Source organism: Pocillopora verrucosa, chromosome 10, assembly GCF_036669915.1.
Source record: "Pocillopora verrucosa isolate sample1 chromosome 10, ASM3666991v2, whole genome shotgun sequence".
NCBI classification, from domain to species: domain Eukaryota; kingdom Metazoa; phylum Cnidaria; class Anthozoa; order Scleractinia; family Pocilloporidae; genus Pocillopora; species Pocillopora verrucosa.
In genome coordinates, this window is record NC_089321.1 from 17,535,427 (window position 1) to 17,554,521 (window position 19,095).

Sequence of the window (19,095 nt, forward strand, 5' to 3'; positions counted from 1 at the left end):
AAATGGTTATGTCTACCTGCAGGATCAAGACTTATGTGTCGATTAATTGGCAGCTTTAACATTCTCCCTCTGCATAATTCCTGGCTATTTGAATTTTTGAGGATTGGTTTGATAAATTCCCGCTCCAGGACCAAAATTGTGTTCAAATGCCTTACCCAAGTGCTGGATTTGATGGTCAACTTTTTTTGTAAAAGGGAAAAATTAGCAACCATGACAACTCTTGCAGACATTATTTTCTGAGCCATTTGCTCGCAAAAGTGAACTCTTTACCTTTAAACACTTAACACCTCTAGTTCAATGTCCCCAACCCGGCCAGCTAAGGTTCAAATTTTCACCCCCCAGGGCATGGCAACGGTCAATTACCTGTGGGTAGGATGTTGAAGCTTCAAAGTGATAGGCTTGTTAGTCAATCCCTTCAAGTTGACAAGTGATTAACATGTAACTTCTCTCTATAATAACCTTACACAATCAAACAGACAGGTAATGAGAATACCACACCACATTATCCTCACTAATTTACAAGGAAATGTGTAGCAACGGGGGGGGGGGGATTTAATAATCCAATTTTGGGAGTAAGAAAATTCATGCTTGAAATTCCTTGATTTTTAATGACTGAATACAAAGAGGTTTGTTCTAAAAAAGTAAAAGTTATCACTCAATCAAGGTGTTTCTTGATTTCCTGTTGCTACCATCATTGATGACCTTCTGAGCATGGAAAGCAGTACTGTAGCCTATGCAGCTGGCAGTTTTTTGCTCCCTTAAGAGATGAGCACCATGCAAAAGGCTTTGGACAGAAGATAGTTGCTTGCACCTCCACCACTCATCTCTTAGCCCACCAAAAATGGCCAACGGTGCCCGTTATTTTACAAGGAAAATATGTTCTGCTAATAAAACTTAGAAAACTAAGTATACAGGTAGGTTAAAATGCCGATTTATTTGATGGAAATGACACCAAATACATTCCAAATACACAAGTGTATTATTCATAGATAATTCATCCATTCTGGTTTTACAACAAATGATTGCCAGCAACTTGCAGGAACAAAAGTGGGGGGGGGGGGGGGGGTTTGAATGGGGGGAGAGACTCAGTGGGCTTTTATAAAAATATAGTAAGTTCTAGGAATTTTTAAAATTTTCCTTAAATGGTCCCTTGGTAAATGACAAAACAATGACCTTTCTGGGAACAATGAGAAACACTCAGAATTTTTTGAAAATACCACCAAACCAAAACAAAGCCATTAACAAAAATAGACCAGACTTGACAAAGTAAACTCTTCCTAGGCAAAGTAGCTTCAATCTGTATAATGGCAATAACAACCTTTGTTGTGAGGTGAAATTTGAATCCTGGGCTATTCAAGCCTAAAATACACATAAATAACCCAGTTGACTCTTTAAAATGATTAGAAAGAATGTATAATTTTGTCCAACATTCGTATCAATTGATAAAAAACATTTTTAAAAGCTTTTAATTTCAATATTGAAAATGCACTATAATTTTGTTCACTTCTGTGTTTGTGATCATGGAACTATCTTTCAGCAAAAATTGGATATTTACAAATCTGGTTTTTTTGTCTGTTAACAACCAAGATTGTGCTGTTAAGATATGAAATTTATAAAAGTTTAGCAGATCACAATAAATACATAGCGTTTTAGCAAAATTGTTAACATTGGGACTTTTCAACTAAGTTAAGGAAGTTACAGCAATTAACTTTCCAAATATGACTCTAACTTCTGTGATGAACTTGCATTTGATGTCTCACTGATTTGCTTTGATTTACATGTAGGCTGGGATTGTGGTTCTACTGTTGAAGTATCATCCTAAAAAAAAAAACCCTTACTTAAATAACTGATCAAAGAAAAACACTGGAAAAGGCATGCATTAAGAGTAAATAAAGGTAAGTAACAAGCAAACAAAAGTTTAACCTAAGAGAAGAGATTACCACGAAACAAAATGCACAAAAATGGATAGAAATGTCTTATTTGCAGTCTAGTTTAAAAGTAACTGCTTGTCACTCAAAAGTTGAGAGTTTCTTGTATCAGTGAAAGCCACTCATACTTCATTGGATCTACTGAAACCCCAGTAGCCCAGATGAAAAAACACTTCAGCCCTTAACTCCTAGAAGTGATTAACATGAAACTTCCCCCTATGATATTCATGCATTATCCAGCAAACAGGCAATGATAGTATTCAAGTGTACCAGGTAGAATTTTTATCCTGATCTAACACCAAATTCTCATAACTAATCTACAAGGAAATGTGAAGCAGCAGGAAGGGAGAATTATCAATCAGATCTTGGGAGTTAAAGGGTTTAAGGGCACCTTTCTTTTAAAGATGCAGTACTTCAAACCACTCTTTCAATTCCCTGAATTTAATTCCATGGTAACACCCTCATACAACTTTCCTTTTTTACTACTCAGCCAATCCCAGCATGGCCTAGCTCATCATCAATTTGCCTGTAAATCAGTGGCAGGACATTGAAGGGCAAAGCATAAAGGCTGCAGTTTTATTCCTAATGGGGAACAAAATGCTTTTTTAAGTGTTCCAGACCTGACAGACACAAAGATCTTTCCTTTTCTCATAGCTAAGCTCAAAATTCACCATCTTCCTTATTCAATAATTTTGTTTTGTGATCTGCCAATACATTGCAGTGGTTCTGATTTATTGATTGCTGTAAACTGTTGTAAAAAGCAGATGATAGAAAAAAGTTATGCAAACCTCTTCTTCCTCACTGATATCAGCCTCTGGAACAAAATGATTTAGCATCAATGCTTCCTTGATGAGTGATTCATCTGATACTCTGAAGTAGAATAATGCAAACCTTAAATACTCTATACCTCAGCAAAGTAATTTTAAAACATTATCATACCTTTTCTCTTTCTTACCTTTCAATCAAATTTAAATGTATGTGTTGATATTACCTCCTCAAAAAAATTAAGCAAAACTTACAGTTTGTTAAAGACATATAGATCTTCTTCCTTCCAGCTTGAAACAACACCATTTTTAATATCTTCTGCAACCTAATGGAACACAAAACCATAATACTTAAGCCAAATAAAAAAAAGTGACAGGCAATTAAACAACATAGTTTCACAACAAGTTTCATTTGAACTTTACATCCTTGCAAAGAAAGAACAACTTACTGATTTAGGGGTTGAGATCATCATTAAAATGTGGTTAAATAATAACTTATTTCTTACATGGAACTGATACAATTTAAATATGCTCTCATTCTCCTGATAAAGAGGTGCATTTAAAGCAACTTTTTTTTTCCCCTTAGTCCTTTTATTGCAAAGCAAGGCACAAGTCCAGTAACATACATACAGTATGAAGTACATCAACTATTATACTCACTTCAAAGTTATATCCAAAATCTGTCCAGTTATATTCCAAAACTCTGGATCTAACATTTCTGCAAATATAGAGACAGTCATCCCTTTCTCATGTGAATAACCTTAGTGCAAATAAGAGTGACCTTACAATAGAAAATTCAACACAATAGGCCTAAAAGGATGCAGATCTACCATTATTATTATTATCTCTTGTCTTGAATTTAAATTAACAACATAAAAAAATTTGTTTGTTAAATTACATAACTGCACGACTAAGGACAAAGATTGGAGGCACTGGTGTAACTCACATGGAATAGGAATTCCTTATCATTTTCTTCAAACTACTTTCAAAACTTTGAGAGCCAAATTACTGTTTCCAATGTATTAACAAAGGGCACTATGTCACATGTGAGTAATGCAATGATTTTGTAACAGTCTCCTGGGTACTTGGCTTCAAAAGTGGTTACAGTGGCTTAATAATTTTGAGACTTATTGAAATTAAATATCTATGCTCTTTCTAGGGTTTCAACTGACAATTATCAGCAAGACTGCTTGTTTATGTACGTTAAACTTCCTAAAAAGAAAAAAACAAGACAAACATCATTTGAAAGGTTTCATCTAACCTCATTTCCTCCAAGAACTTTTTATAGGATGCATCAAGTCCTTTAAGGTATTCTAGGGGAATCCCACTTTCATAATCCTATGGAGTATGTTTGTGAAAATGGTTGAGTTGAAAAAAAAAGCACAATGAGTGGCAAGGGGTCTGTTAACTGGGTTACATTAATAAACATAATGAGACAAATTTGTGATTGCACCTTTTGGTAAAAATTCCAAGCCTGGAAAATAGAACACTACAACAAATCTAGGATAATCAAGGCTGATTGAACCCTTTCACTCCCAAGATCTCATCACTTAGTGATTCTCTTTGCTGTCTGCCATACACTTCTCATGATGTCACTTCAGAGAATTTTGAATTGGATCAACCAGTAATCTGCTCACTGAGATTTGTCCTTATTGTCATCACTTGTCTACTTGATATTATTTAGATGTTGTAAGGAGAAATGGTCTTGGTTACCCATAAGGGTTGAAGGGCTAATGCTGATCACTTTGAGAAAATGATCAAACAGAAGTTCTCTTCTCCCAGAAAGGGAAAGGATGGATAGAAAAAGTAAAATCTACAGACTTCTTTAAGTTGCTGCTATAACTTTGTGAACAACTGGTAGTTACCATAAAAAAATAAAAAAATAAAAAATTTAATAAGTTCCACAACTATCTCATTCAATTATAAGATTAATTAAGATGCATTTTTAGGAAGAGAAAGTTATTTCAGGTTTGGTTAACAAGTCAGAGGGTCTTTTTCCTCTCAACTCTGCTATGAGAAATAAATGTTAATATAGAAATTTACTGTTCAATACCCTTCCTCGTCTACGGATGCGCTCATGGCAAGTCTCAGGAGAGACATCAAGATACAGGGTGGTGTGAGGAACTGGAACTGACTGTAAAGCTTTTTTCTTCAAGTCCTTGTAATATTCATAACCTATCACAAAATGAAATTTAAGATGTCAAAAATTATCAATCTCTGGTGATGCAATGATTAATAAAACAATTTTAATTGTATTCCACTTAAATTCAGGACCCAATTAAACACTGAATTACCACCTCTTCACTTTTTTCAAAAACCACTTGTAAAATTTATGTTTGACCCAACTTTTTATCATGCTAAGTTACAATCTACATGGTTTCATGGAAATCCATGCACAACAGCATCAAAGTGGTCTGATTATGAACATGTACTGCCTAAAGCTGTGTTTCAATTATAAATAACACCTTTCAATCATTCCCTCTTAGCGGCAGTTTAATATACTGTTTTTAGCTAATTAATCTAAACTATAGATCATGTACAGAAGGATTACCAGTTATTACAAGACCACAGATTAAAAACAATTTAAAATCTCATCAATTTCTTGTAGCTAGTTACACAAATAAGATTTAGTAAACGTTTGACTGCATTTGGATTGACATTCACAACCAATCAGCTTTGCTGTATACCATAGACATTATGCATAAATGGTGGACTTGATTAGTATTCTTTTGTATTCATGAAGATTAGCCCACCTGGCCTAGTCAGTATCTTTGAGAGACATTAAAACCACAACCCAAAGATGAGGTAGTTGGGCTAATTTACATGAGTACAAAAGAATACAATTGAATGTACAATTTATACAATTATTATTAACCTGAGCTAATTCTACTTTAATTGAAGCTTAGAAAGGTAAAAGTAAAGTGGTAATAGAAATGGGTTTTCCTTGTATCTCTTCCAATTAAGAGAGTGACAGAAGAAGGGGGACACTTACTTGACACGGAGCACTTGTTTGATATTAAGGCCTAAGGGGGTGGGTGCTTAATCAGGGGAAGGCACTTGTTAGAGCATGGGTGCTTACTGGAGGAAAGTTATAACATTCTCCACATAAGGAGTGAGGCCTAAGAGACTTTATACCTTCTAGAGATATGGTCCCTTGTTGAAAATTCACGTCAGCAAATACTGTATCACTGAAAACTGATCTATCTAACAGCACTCCTTGGCCTGTAAAAAATATTGACATAATGAGATTTATCACATTCACATGTTAGTGAATTCAATTTCATGGCACATATGAGACTGATGTGAGTGATTAAATGACAAACAAATACATTTATTGCCTGTGGAATAAAATATAAGTTTCACAGGGCATATTCAACCATAGTGTGAAGATTTTTGAGTCCATTCTTACACCTAAAAAAGCTTTTATATGCTGATAACTAAGGACCTTTTATTTGCTGCCTCTCTAGGCGACATGTTAACAACAATTGAATGAGAGATTCATCACATGCTACAGCTAAAGGTGAGTATCTCCTGGCTTTCCTGAACAAGGGTTTAAGCTCCAAAGATATTTTAGAGTTCTGAAAAAGATCAAAATGTTTTCTTCTTACAAAATGGAGATCTATAACGATCCAATTTCTTTAATTTGTTAATAAATAGCAGTTCTCAAAAAAAAAAATCAGGTAAAATTGCTCTGATAGCATAGAAAGTTTGACTGAACAGAAGCTACCCACCGGTTTGAAGGACATGTTTGGTTGCTGCAATGTAAGTCCTGAATCGTTGTTTGAAGATCCATAACTGTAGTTTCAAAGCATATCTCTTCGGATCCTTGTAGAACTTTTCCAGGTAAGGATTCTTCGTTGTGGGTTCCAAAAAGACGCGATAGTTGAGCTTTCTAGCTAACTGACAAGACAGAGTGGATTTGCCAACCCCGATGTTTCCTTCCACAATAATAAGTTGTGGTGCACATGTCGTCGATGTGTTACGTTCGTTCGACCTCAATCCAATCATTGCTGTGTTTAAAGCCGAATTTGACAGGAAAAACTTGCCGGACTGATATCTGCTGTGGAAACGAAAACAACGCCATAGTACTGTAGGAGACTGACACATCACAATTCAACTCTTGCCTTCAAGCTAAACTACTTGATATGAAACATCGCTCGCTTGATTTTGAAAAGCGCGCCCATAAGGATTCCATGCAGAGACTGACAGAGTTGAATATTTCGTTTGATTAACGAACATCTATTAAATTCCCAATTAGTTTGCTCTCTGCTGCAGTATTTTGAATTCGGTGCTGTGCTTTACCGAAAGAGACTGGATAAAAGATTCAAGATTTCACTCTCACCTTTTAACTGGCAGACTTCTCGTTCGAAAATAATTCCCGCCAACAATTCAGTCCCAAGAGACTTTGCGAGCTAAAAAAGCGCGGAAAGTTTGAGTAGCGCTGTTTCTGTCACGTCGCAAGCCAGAAAAAGTTGATGTTTGCAGAGAAACGTCGCTGAAATAGCCATAATTACCACGGTAGGTCTCACAAATATAACAATCATTTGCTGCGATGAGTGTGCCGTCCAAGTTTTATGACTTTGCGGATGACAGCGAAGCGCTACGTTTGTTTGCACAGCCAATAGTTTTTTTTTTGTCTTTTAATTTCTTTCGTTATATTTTCGGTAGAAGATGATTACAAGTGTAAACTAGTGTCAATTATGTTTCTCATTTCGTTGTTTTTTTAAACGTGAGAATTAATCTGGATCAACAAAAGTTTACTTTAAGGAAAGTTTGAAGCACAAGCGTCACAAATTAGAAGGTCGTTAATCCAAATTGTTATTTTATTGAATTGTTGGCTGTTCCTGTTTACTCGAACTCTATTATAATTCTAAACAAAACTTTTATGGCTTGAGTGGGGAAAAAGGTATAGACATGCGGAGTTTATTGTTGGATGATATTTTCCCGTAAAGTTCATCAGTAATTAAGCCTCCAATTCATTTACTTGACCAAGTTTTCCGGCCCTGGTGTTTTTTCAAACACATCAAATGGGTAAGTGGCAAGCTATTACAGGCTCGAGAATTTGTTTGGATAAGTAAATACTACTTTAGTGACTTATAGGTTCTCATTCATTTTACAAATTTTGAACAGAAGTTGGTAGATAAATTGTGCCACTAAACTAACAAAACACAATAACTAAAATTGTTGATGGAAACTTTGAATTTATGATTTCAGCTTGTGTCTGAAGACGGGTAATATTTCTACGATGAGTGTTGTGGATGGTTTCATGGAGGATGTCTTTTTGTATCAATATGTTAAAATTGCTTTGGTAAGTAACTGTAAATCTGTGTAACTATACTTCCAATATTTTGCCAGAAGCTCTAGTTTTTAGTGATTCAACAGACGTTTTGTGGCTCTGGTGTAGTTTAAATGGATAAATTACTCGAAGGAATTGTCAAAGTGCTTTAATTGCATGTGTAACATGTAAATTTCTACTAGCAGTGTTCTCCAAAATATTATAACAAAAACCTTTATTTGTGTTCTGAGAAGTGTAACGAGAGTGATGGCTGCCTTTAATAATCAATTAGGCTAGCAGAGCTAGGCAGGCAAGTAAATTTATGTATTTAAAAAAAATAGTACACTGCTGGTTTGTGGGATGTCAAAACTTGTTACTTTCACACAAGAGACGGAAAAAAAATAAAAGAAAAATACAGACGTAAACGAGGATGGAAAAAGTGATCAAATGTGGATGATTACAGCTTAAAACTTTCAACTTATTGCATTATCTAGAAAGGTTAATATCATAATGTAAACAGAATGGTGAAGCTAATCAAAATTAAAATGTGAAAAATAGCAGTACAATCAAATATCTTTATTAGAACTCTCTGATGGGGATCTTCCTACGTCATTACAACAATGATTAAAAAGATTCTCATGAGAAAAATAATTTACTCTACATTACATATGTAAAATCTGACATAAACAAGATGTCAACTGCCAGACAAAACTCTATAAAGGGATAAATTTCTACATACAAAACTCTCTAGATGGTGATTCCTTGTGTTGTGTTTAAAAGTTAAAAAAAGAAATGATGGCTGTATCTACAGATAACTAACAAACTAAAAGTGAAGGCTATATGTCAGATGTTACATGAACATGAAGGTCAGAAATAAATTTGGTTGGTGAGTTATCTATTGGTTTCACAGTTTTTTGTAAAGGTGCTTGAATTAGACCACCTTTCACTTTTCAAAATCTCTGGAATGTTTAGTCTTTTAGCGTTACAGAAGAATGTAGATGCAGCTCTGCTGCTATGGGCAGAATAATTTGTTATGTCCATGCCATATGTTACACAGAGTATCCACATGGTTTTAGGTTTTCCACATGTATTCTTTACCAAGTGAACATAAGATTATCCTCACAACTTTTTTATTGCTAGGTTCTCTCTAGCACAAGGTTTTTTTTCTTATGTCATATGACATCTACCAGGATGTCCAGTCCTTTCTATGTGAACGCCTGACACTTAACATAAATTCCTCTATGAAACAACGTGATTTCACTACTTAACATATAATTCAAATACTTGTTTAAATTAATTCATCTGGAGATGATCTCCTTAGACACAGAGGAAAATTGCTTGGCAGAGCCAAGTATTAATCAAGAGGTATCTTCTGATTCTACTTTGTTTGTTCCAGAGAGTCTGTTGGGTATTCTACTACACAAAATTTCTTGTCATGTTTAAAGGCAACTAGATCTTTGGGTGCTAAATGTCTTTTGGGTATAGTTTTCTTCAATTTCTCCAGGACCATTACTCTGAATCTATCCTCCATGTCATGAGTATAGTTTATGTCAAAGTTGTGAACTGTTTGGCATTGCTGTCCAGTGAGGCATAACAACAGTGTAACAATTAGCTATTCAGCAAAAGAAATGACAGAATACTGGAACAAGAAGAGCTCAAACATATATTATCTTCAAAAGCACATGGTTACAAAACAAAAGCTATGGGGGGGGGGGGTACATACAGGATACTACACATGTCACCCAACATGTCACGAACATAGTGAGGTTTAAAATGAGATCCTAGAGTGGCAGCCAGGCTGAAGATAAGGAAAGAGTCTGCCAGCTAAGATCATAAATGAGCAGGCTTAAAAAGAGATCTAGTTTCTTGATTTTGTTCTGGTCTTTTGTAACCCTGGTTGAAAAACAGCCTGCTACACCTGTTTCTCAGCTGGCAGCTGGCACATAGTGAAAAACTGTGGTAGTAAACTTAACACTAAGCACAACTTTTGCATCCCAATTTCTGCTATGGGAGGAGATGGCTTTCAATAAAAAATTCCTTGAAAGCATCAAATGACTAAAGGATGCTCTCTAAATTTCTCCTTGTCATGTAACACAAGTCTGATGAAAGCTCTGAATATGGAGTATTTATAGCACTTTAACCTAAGCCATATTTGTACAATGTGTGACTGAGGCAGGTTCTGATGTTGTTATTTGAACAACGAGACAGACTTATAGCCACAAATAAATTTATTTATTCAGGGAAGTACAAGAAAAGAAAAGGGTGATTGCAAGCTAAAAGAAATAAATAACAAATAGCAAATCACTAACAAATAATTTACAATAAAATAATTAAAATAAAACAACCAGAAAAAGTACAATAGATTGTCATGGAAATGCACTAAATTTAATAAACAAGACAATTTCAAAGTATTGCATGACAGAACAGTGATCATTGTGTGGCACTTAATAAAATACTTATCCTCTTATCCAAACATGACTATTGAATAGTGAGCTATTTTTAGAATTAAACATGAAATAACCGAAAACAAGTAAATACTGATAAAACAGTAGCTCAGAACAACATAATATTAAATAAAACTAATCTCAATAGCATTTTCATATTTTCCTTTTGACATAAAACTAGGAAAACTGGCAACATATTCTGTGACAGGACAACATCTGTCATTACTGATGAACTAAACAATGAAAACTACAATGAAATAACTGATTTCACCAATGAACTCCGCCTACTACAGTGTTGTATAACATGTTTAGTGAATGAAAGGTACAGGTTAATACAATGTTCTGAAAGCTGACTACACTCTACACAAATTTTGAACATGAATCAAGTAAGGATTCAAGCAAAGACTAGACAATTGGATTGAGATAAGTACATATGAACTGTATTATTCTTGAACTTAAACTCTAAGACGTAATAACAAAGTCAAATGTGACATACCAAATCCTTAGTCAAATAGGTCACCAACTTGCAGTTACAATGGAGTTACTTTCTGTGACCAAGAGGTCCTGAACTTGTAAGTGCAGGTCTTGACACTCTGAACTACTGAATTAAACTAACTGTACTTCTTTTAGAAGGAATCAAACAATAGCTGGAAATTCTTATGATTTTGAAGCTAGGCATGATAGTGTGACATACAGGAAATTTATGATGCACATCCTGTGTGTATGATGATTTGATTATCAATCGGAAATAGTTTCTGCAGAAGTAACTCTAAAACTATGACAAAAATGTCATGCATTTTGTGAGCCTGGCCACAAATGAAACTAGAAATTCAATGCCATTGTTCGTTCAGGTATGATTTAGTCCCATGTGATATGGGAGATTGATTCTGTAACTTGCAGTTGCATTGATAACTGAGTGGCCATTGATATTTGCTCGTCCTCTTTTCCAGTTGTGGGAGGCAAATTCATTAAACTTAAACTTTCTGTTCAGGTATGATTTAGTCTCATGCGAAATGAGATATTGATTCTGTAACTTGCAAGGTAACCTCCTAGGGTCTCTTTAGCTGCTGATAGATTGCATGGTTTTTCTATGCACTACTCTTCATGTTAAGATTTTGTTCCATTCAGAGATGAACCATTCTTCTCGTCAGAAGTGAGGAGTTCTTTTGCTACATGAGACCTGGCATTTTTGTGGATCGTGTAGTATCGGGTTCTGTAGTATTGGGCGAAGAAGAAAGGAGACTTTAAGTAAACACAAGCTAGCATGAGGTTTATTCAAGATGACTGACCTTCAACCCAGCATGCAATGTAAAGCCTAATCCTACATCTCCCCCTAAAGGGGAAAGCTATGTAAATACAACAAACAAACAACAAGAGGAATAATAATGACAAATCAAAATGTTCATGTGAAGTACTGAGGCCTCACAGTTCTTCCTGACCAAGTTGTCAGGACTGCAGGGTTTGGACTTTTTGTGGAGGTATGCACTCTTCCAGTGTCATTCGGAGAGTGGCTACTGGCACAGCTGTCTGGTGATGGGAGCACCTGCAGAGTCTGATGCCTCAGCAGAGTGCTGGGCACTGGCAATACTGGGGTGACTGGTACTGGTGAGGCAGGATTGACATCACCGACTGGCATAGCTGAGTGTTGTTCGGTCTCAGTGAGTTTTGCTGCAGCTACTAAGGCCGAGCGGTTTCTTTGGAGTGTACCCCTTTCTGTAGTGACAAGGTAAGATCAGGGTTTCTAAGTTTTCTCTTTCACCAGGCCATACTGAACTTGATCTCTTATCCAAACCCAGTCACCTGGTTCAAGTGTTGGCAGTTCCTTTGCTCTATGACGCTTGTCAAAGTTGCACTGTCGGTTTCTTCTACCAACTGGTGGCCTTTTATCTGCACATTAGGGTACAGTTGAGAAGGCCTCTACATCTTCAAGAAGCAGCTTATCTTCTAGCCTGGGCAGGCCAACAGGAGCACATGAGAGTGTATCTGCAGTGACTTGATGTTTTCCTGGTACATATTGGACTTAATAGTTGTATCTCATAAGTCTCGGGTGGAAAGAAAGGATATGGAGGGGCATCTTTGAGAATTCTGATGTATTCAGGAGTACAGTAAGTGGTTTGTGATCTGTTTCTAGGGAGAAAGAGATGCCGAGCACGTAATCAGAGAACCTCTCACCAGCCCTTGTTGTTACAAGGGCTTCTTTTTCAACTATGGCATAATGTTTCTCTGTGTCACTGAGAGATCTTGATGCATAACACACTGGGCAGTGTTATTATTATTCTTATTTCAAGTTCATCATCCTGAACTTGAAATAAGACCACACCAAGTCCTGTGTTGGAAGCATCTGCTGAAATGATCGTTGGGCAGTTTGGACTGTCGGTGACACTCGTGCTTGCTTGATCTACTCAAAGGCTTTTTGCTGGGGTTTACCCCAAACCCAAATCCAAACACTTTTTGTGTAATAATTGACAAAGGGGGTCACTGAGGTCAGCCAGGTGGGAAATAAACTTTCCAAGATGGTTTACCATCCCCATGAATCGCTGCATCCTGGTGACATCTGAAGGGACTGGGAATTGGGCCACAGCAGTGGTCTTCTGTGGGTCTGCGTGGAGTCCAGAGCTATCGATGATGTGAGCCAGGAATCGAATTGAAGATCATGAAAACTCATGTTTGTCATGAAGGTTCAACCCAGCTTGTAGGTGGTGAAGAACAGCTTGTACGTGTTCATCATGTTCCGACTGGTCCACCCCATGAATGAGGACATTATCCGTCTGACAGAGTGTCCCTTTAGTGCGTTGGGAGATCTCTGGGCGGAGCTGATACCAAATGGTAGTCTGTTAAAACAATAACATCCAAATGGTGTGACAAAGGTTGTGAGCAATTTTAATTTGTCATTCAAGGGAATCTGCCAAAACCCACTGTTGGCGTTGAGTTTGGAGAAGATCTTCCTGTCTCCAAGTTAAGCAAGGTTCTCATCCACTGAAGGCGTTGGGTGTATCTCATGTTGGACAGCTTTGTTAAGGTGAGTCAAGTCAACACAGATATGCACACTGCCATTTGGTCTAAGGACAGAGACAATACCTGCACACCTTTCAGTTGGCACTGTTGCGGGCAAGATCACTCCTTGCTGAAGCATTGTCTCCATCTGACTTTTTACTTTTGGAATCAGTGGATGGGGAATCTTTCTTGGATTGTAGAGACAGAAAGGCTTAGCTTCAGGGTGAAGTGTTATGTGGCATTCACACCTATCTGTGCAGGCAAGTAGTTCTTATCACTGCCAATCTCACCAAGGAAGTGTATGTATTCTTCCTCTTCTTCTTCTACTGCATGTACCTTTCTTGAATAAGGTTTCTTGCTGAGACAGACAAAATGGAAATGGCCCTTTTTGTTGCAGTTACTACAAATAGTGTCTCAAGCTGGGTACTACTTCCTGTCATGGTTCTGGCGTCCACACCAAAAACAGGGACTGTCATTCTTGGAGGGCTCTTTCATGAATCCTTTGTTTCAGTTACGTACAGGTTGGTTGTTTGTTGCCTTTTGCTTGTTGTGAGAGCATGGCTGACTAATGCAATCAACTTCATTTTGAGTTTCTACCCCACACACAATGGTTCAATTTTGTTTAATTGCTTTGGCTTGTCTGCTCATATGAGCAGCATCCGTGAAAGTGAGGTCAGATTTAGCTTGTAGGCGGTCAGACAGTGTATCATCGAGGACTCCAATAATAATTCTGTCGTCCCTTAGAGTTCTGTACTCACAATTTTTGGCAAGGCGGTGTAAGTCTTGAATAAAGGTGTCCATGGATTCACTGGGGTTTTGTCTTTGTCTATTGAACTGTGCTCGTTCAACGATAACATTCTGGCAGGCTGTAAAACAATCATTGAGGGCTGTTTTGACTTTGTCAAAGGAAGTAGTTGCTTCGTTTATGCTTAGCATTTTGACAATGTCAACTGCACAATAACACTCAATAACACTCAAAATGTTGAAGCCATTTGGGCCACATGTCTGCTTGATTCAGGTTGTTCACTCCTTCGAACTTGCTTGGGAGTGGGAGAGAATTTACAGGCTGTGTAGGCTATATATGCGGATAAAGGGGTGGAGGTGGATTTTCAACTACAGGCGCATCTTCAAGTTGGACTCCATTCTGTTTTATGGCGTTGGAAGGGATCCCACCACTGCCACCATGTAGTATCAGGTGAAGAAGAAAGGAGACTTCGAATAAACACAAACTAGAACAAGGTTTATTCAAGATGATCGACCTTCAACCCAGCATGCAATGCAAAGCCTAATCCTACAGGTTCTTTCTGTTTGTTTTTCTTGTGGGTGTTGCACATGTCACATTTTGATTTTGAGTCCAGGTTAGTAGGTTGCAATGACCACTGAGTGGCCTGTCCAGGCCAGTAAAGGACATCACATGCCTTTCGCAAAAAACCCTTGAACCAGTGTGGCTTCAGGGTACTTTCTCCACCAGGTATGACCTTCAACCTACTGAATTTTTATGTTAAAACATGTTAAACTAGAGAGGAGATTAGACCATTAGAGTGCACCAAAAGTTTAATTCAAGAGTAATCAAACACTGAACTTACAAATGGCCAATTGAAAGAATTGAGAATGAAAGCCAAATTAGGAGGAAAAAAGATCAGAAAAAATAACGCTGCAGTTTTAGGGCTTGGTTGTGTCACATAATAGCCATGCGTGTGATGTCGAATGCTAGAACCTTCTGAAATTTTATTATATTTCTTCACAACTTGTTCACTTGTGACTACTTCATTGCCTCATTTTTTGTTGTTTACTATTGCATACTGGATGCATGTTTTTTTGCACCTTTATCCTGTCAAGTGGTGTTTCTTTTGATTGCCTGTTACATGCTACTTCAAGCTGTATGTAATAGGTCCACCTAACAAATCTGTTAAGTTGTAGTTATCAAATTCTATACGTACAGTAAGTCTTACTAAAGAGACAAATAACATCGTCTACCCAGTTGAAACAAAATAAAAGCAAGTCCAAAGTCCACAATAACACTTCAACTGATAAAAAATGGCTGGTTATCAGTCTCAAAATTCTAACAATGGGTTAAAGCCTATAAGTACATTGGTATGGTTGTTCATGGACAGTGTTAGTCATTCAGGTACACTGGTAGTCATCTGTTGTGATGTAGTCTCTGGTGCTGATCAATACTGCTGTCATCTGAAGTTGATGCCAATTATTTGTTAGCTGGTTCTGCAGTTAAGTTAGGGTTGTTAGGCATGGCTGACTTGGGAATGTTGAGGTCATCCACCTGATCTGATTGAATGGGATAAATTGGTGACTAAGTCTTTTCAGATGCTGGCTATTTCTCCAGTACACCATTATATTCTTGGTCTCCACCTTGTGTGGGCCAGTAGATGCACAGCCTTAATTTTCTTAGACAGAGCTCTTCCGAAAAGGGTAAGCATTGGATTGGTTTATTCTTCCGCTTTCGCTTCCGACTCCGACAATGCAGTTTTCACTAGATCGTAAGCGACGGAGTCATTAGTCATTGGGTGGAGCAGTCCTGGTTTGAGCACTTAGGGCAGGGTCATTGTATAGTGTTCTTGGGCTTGTTTGGACAAAAAATTTACTATGTTATTATTATGTAAACACAAGTTTCTAAGTCAAAACTTTATATAGTATTTGTAAATTGATGAAATTACACATTTAGCCTCTTTCGAATTGTGGTGTCTTCGTCCTAATATACTAAACAACTCGCTTCATAACAACAACATGTTTTTAATCGTTTGACCTCTCGAGACCACATGCTCCTACTACATATCCTATAATAATAAAAACAGTCACAATGAACATACAGGACACTACAGGAATCTGTTTGAATCTGTTTGCTAAATGGCAAATGAAACTTCTGTTTGAAGTTGCCACCAACCCTACACTTTTGGTCAATGCACTGTAGAGGAACAGCAGCAACCTTTGTTGTCTCCGCAGCCTTAATGATATGATCAATCACAATTGTTCCCTTGAGATAGGGTAGCTGTTCTTTGTGCTTAACCAGAATTCTGAGTAGTGCATAGTAGTTAATGCTAGTTAGCAGTCACAATGCGTATCTCTACAAGATGCCTGTTAACACTTCCCCTGAACTTTACATAATTCAGGACAAAGCCATTTTCTGATCGTTTCTTTCCTGAGAAGTTCACTGTGAAATTGTTTCTTGCTATTACTTTGTAGCTCTTGCTGTAGTATACTGTCCCATTGATTTGACATTGTTTAAAAGACCACACCTTCCCCCAACTTAGTACTTCTCTTCTTAAATGGTCACACGGTCCACTCGGCTTGTGAGGGAGTCTCCGAGTTGTTGGAAATTTTCTCCATAGCTCCAATCACAAAGACCCCTGATGCAATCTCTTCAGTTTTCGACCTGGAACACCAATCATACAGAACAAAATAGGGATATATATCAAATTCTTGCTGGCTTGTAAGAGAAAGGGTCAGTCAAATAATCAAAAAAATATCAGGTGGCTATCTTGTGAGGCCTGAAAATTTAAATCAATTGCTGCCTCATCATTCATTTATTACTCTAAAACAAAGATTAGACATTATTAATGGAATTAAAAAAGGTCAAGGTATTCATATAAACCAACAAAAACCCAGTTTGGAGGCTTTTTGATCACCACCCTTTTCAGGTGATTGACCAAGAAAAACTATCGGTATGGGAGCTTAATAAAACAAAAAAAAAAGGGAGAAGTCTTATTGCTAAGCAAAAACAGCCCATTCAATGGCATACCATTACTGGGAGCAATACTTTAAAACCCAAATTTTATAAAAACATACTATTGAGCAACTACGATTTAATGAAATGATGTGAATATTTGAAAATACGAAGAACAAGTGTGTTATCAAGAGATGGATTAATTCCACATAACCACAAGCAATCATTTATCTATAATTTAAATCCTTCTTATATGAGTAGATTACATTGGGTTGCTATATGTTAAAAATTGTATGATAAATTACTTTGATAGTTTTGGAATGCCACCCTTTGAAGAGATTGTTAACCATGCCAACAAAAAAAATTTGATACTATTACATCAAAACAATCAAATTAAAAATTTAAGTACAACAACATTTGTTTATTTTTTATCGTACTTTTTAAATGAGAAATACAAAGGTGGAGCTGTTGATATCCACAAAATGATTGGTGTGATCTCAAAACCCCATAAAAGGTTGGGTATTACCTGGAAATAACTACACAGGCCTTTAAAATAATCTTGAGAAAAAAATTGAAATATGATCCAAAAACAGGAGAAGTTCTTGGAAATGGCCCTCCAACAGGCAAAACAGATGCAATAGCAATGCAACACAATGTTGATTATTCTGTGTATAAAGATGATGAAAAATGCAAAAAATATAGCAGATATATAAGTGATAAAAGGTTTATATGATTCACCTCATAATGAAAGACATTGGGGTCGTTGGTTGGCAAGAAATATGATCAACTCAAAACAAAAACCTGGACTTGGTGTTAAAATGTCAAAAATGGGAAAAGCAATTAAGAGATAGTATAAGTTGTCGATAACAATTTGCAGATTGATTACATCGACTGATTAAGCGGAAAGTTACTCAGCACGTGATATTGTGAATCATATTGATGAAATATGGTAATCCGACATTGTTGAAATGTAACAGTTAAGTAAATGGAATAAGTACCAAAGATGTATTCTCATGGTTTTAGACATGTTCAGCGACTATGGATGAATTGTGTCATCGATTATTTCCAAATCTTTGTTACTGGTGTCAGTTCCACCATCTCCCATTATGGTGAAAAAGCGTGGCTGAGCATTATTCATTGTCTCCTTTTGATCCCGTTTCATCACCTCAGCAATCGCTTCTGTAAACTCACGACATCTTTTGTCATTTAGATAAGTTTCTCCCAATGTAACACCATTCTTAACTTGAAGAATGCACAATTGATTGAAGTCTGAAAACGGTCTTCCGCTCTTAGCATTGTAATAGGTAGTACTATCTAGGTTCTTCTTATTAAGACTTCTAGTTCTAATATGTATTGGCGTTGCGTCTGGTACTTCTCTTGCTTTTTTCGCTTCTACACACCTCACATGTCAACGGCTTTGATCGTGGCCTTTGATATTGCCGAAATGAAAACTGTTATTTCCGTTGAAGAAAGAGCTAATCACGTTAAAAAGAAGCACTTGGATTAATCTTCCCGTTTGATTAATAATCATAATAATGATAATAAATAATAATTTATCAAACTTCTATTACGCTAACAATATGAAATTTTCATATGCGCATTACAGTATGTTTATACATCTATACACAAGTTTAAAATAATACATGTGAAACTAAAAATACGATAAAAATCAAATAATAATTACAATAACAGAATAAATTATTGATGTGGATTACGCTTGTGACTACTGGAGAAATCTCTGACAGTATTGCAAATGAACATGCTCCCATGAGAAAGAAACGAGTTCGTGAAAGAGATGTATGTTGCAGCCCCAACTTTGTCCTTACGATATGTGATAGCGTATAAACAAAATGCTAGGACAGCGACAAATAATTTCCCAGAGCCATATCGAGAACGTCTCAGCTCCATGATTGTTATATAATAGAGATTCTACCGATTAAATACAATCAGAGGCACAATGACGAGGCATTAATTCTTGGTTACCTACAACGAAAGTAAAAGCCAGCTTTTT

General features: G+C 36.7%; 2 protein-coding genes across 7 annotated transcripts in view; one reads left to right on the plus strand and one right to left on the minus strand.

The window, feature by feature from the left end:
- Positions 1-915: 915 nt before the first annotated feature.
- Positions 916-7,061, minus strand: LOC131781374 (deoxyguanosine kinase-like). Of its 4 annotated transcripts, none has more exons than XM_059098021.2 (9): positions 7,035-7,061; positions 6,424-6,752; positions 5,828-5,914; positions 4,746-4,867; positions 3,954-4,030; positions 3,353-3,410; positions 2,948-3,018; positions 2,717-2,798; positions 916-1,818 (listed from the first exon to the last, which is right to left on the minus strand). In XM_059098021.2, exons 2-9 carry the CDS (start codon positions 6,698-6,700, stop codon positions 1,705-1,707), a joined length of 888 nt encoding a protein of 295 aa, XP_058954004.2. In that variant the 5' UTR covers positions 6,701-6,752; positions 7,035-7,061; the 3' UTR covers positions 916-1,704. The 4 variants fall into 4 exon arrangements, with proteins under 4 accessions (XP_058954004.2, XP_058954005.2, XP_058954003.2 ...); XM_059098022.2 differs by having other exon boundaries at positions 6,424-6,749; positions 7,035-7,057; XM_059098020.2 differs by lacking the exon at positions 7,035-7,061 and having other exon boundaries at positions 6,424-7,008.
- A 52-nt stretch (positions 7,062-7,113) lies between these two features.
- The window catches only part of LOC131781397 (meiosis-specific protein MEI4), a 40,513-nt gene continuing 28,531 nt past the window's right edge, over positions 7,114-19,095 (plus strand). For all 3 annotated transcript variants that reach the window (XM_059098044.2, XM_066173392.1, XM_059098045.2), the window contains exons 1-2: positions 7,114-7,210; positions 7,907-8,000. In XM_059098044.2, coding sequence (XP_058954027.1) covers positions 7,938-8,000 — 63 coding nt within the window. In that variant the 5' untranslated portion in view covers positions 7,114-7,210; positions 7,907-7,937. The remainder of the gene's footprint in view (positions 7,211-7,906; positions 8,001-19,095) is intronic.

Bases quoted from the DNA above. Each gene is read 5' to 3' on its own strand.
- LOC131781374 (XM_059098020.2), bottom strand. From the start codon at position 6,799: ATGTGTCAGTCTCCTACAGTACTATGGCGTTGTTTTCGTTTCCACAGC. The intron at 4,031-4,745 runs GTATTGAACAGT...CATACTCCATAG, and splicing joins GCATCCGTAGACGAGGAAGG to GATTATGAAAGTGGGATTCC. The intron at 2,799-2,947 runs GTAAGTTTTGCT...ATTCTACTTCAG, and splicing joins CTATATGTCTTTAACAAACT to AGTATCAGATGAATCACTCA.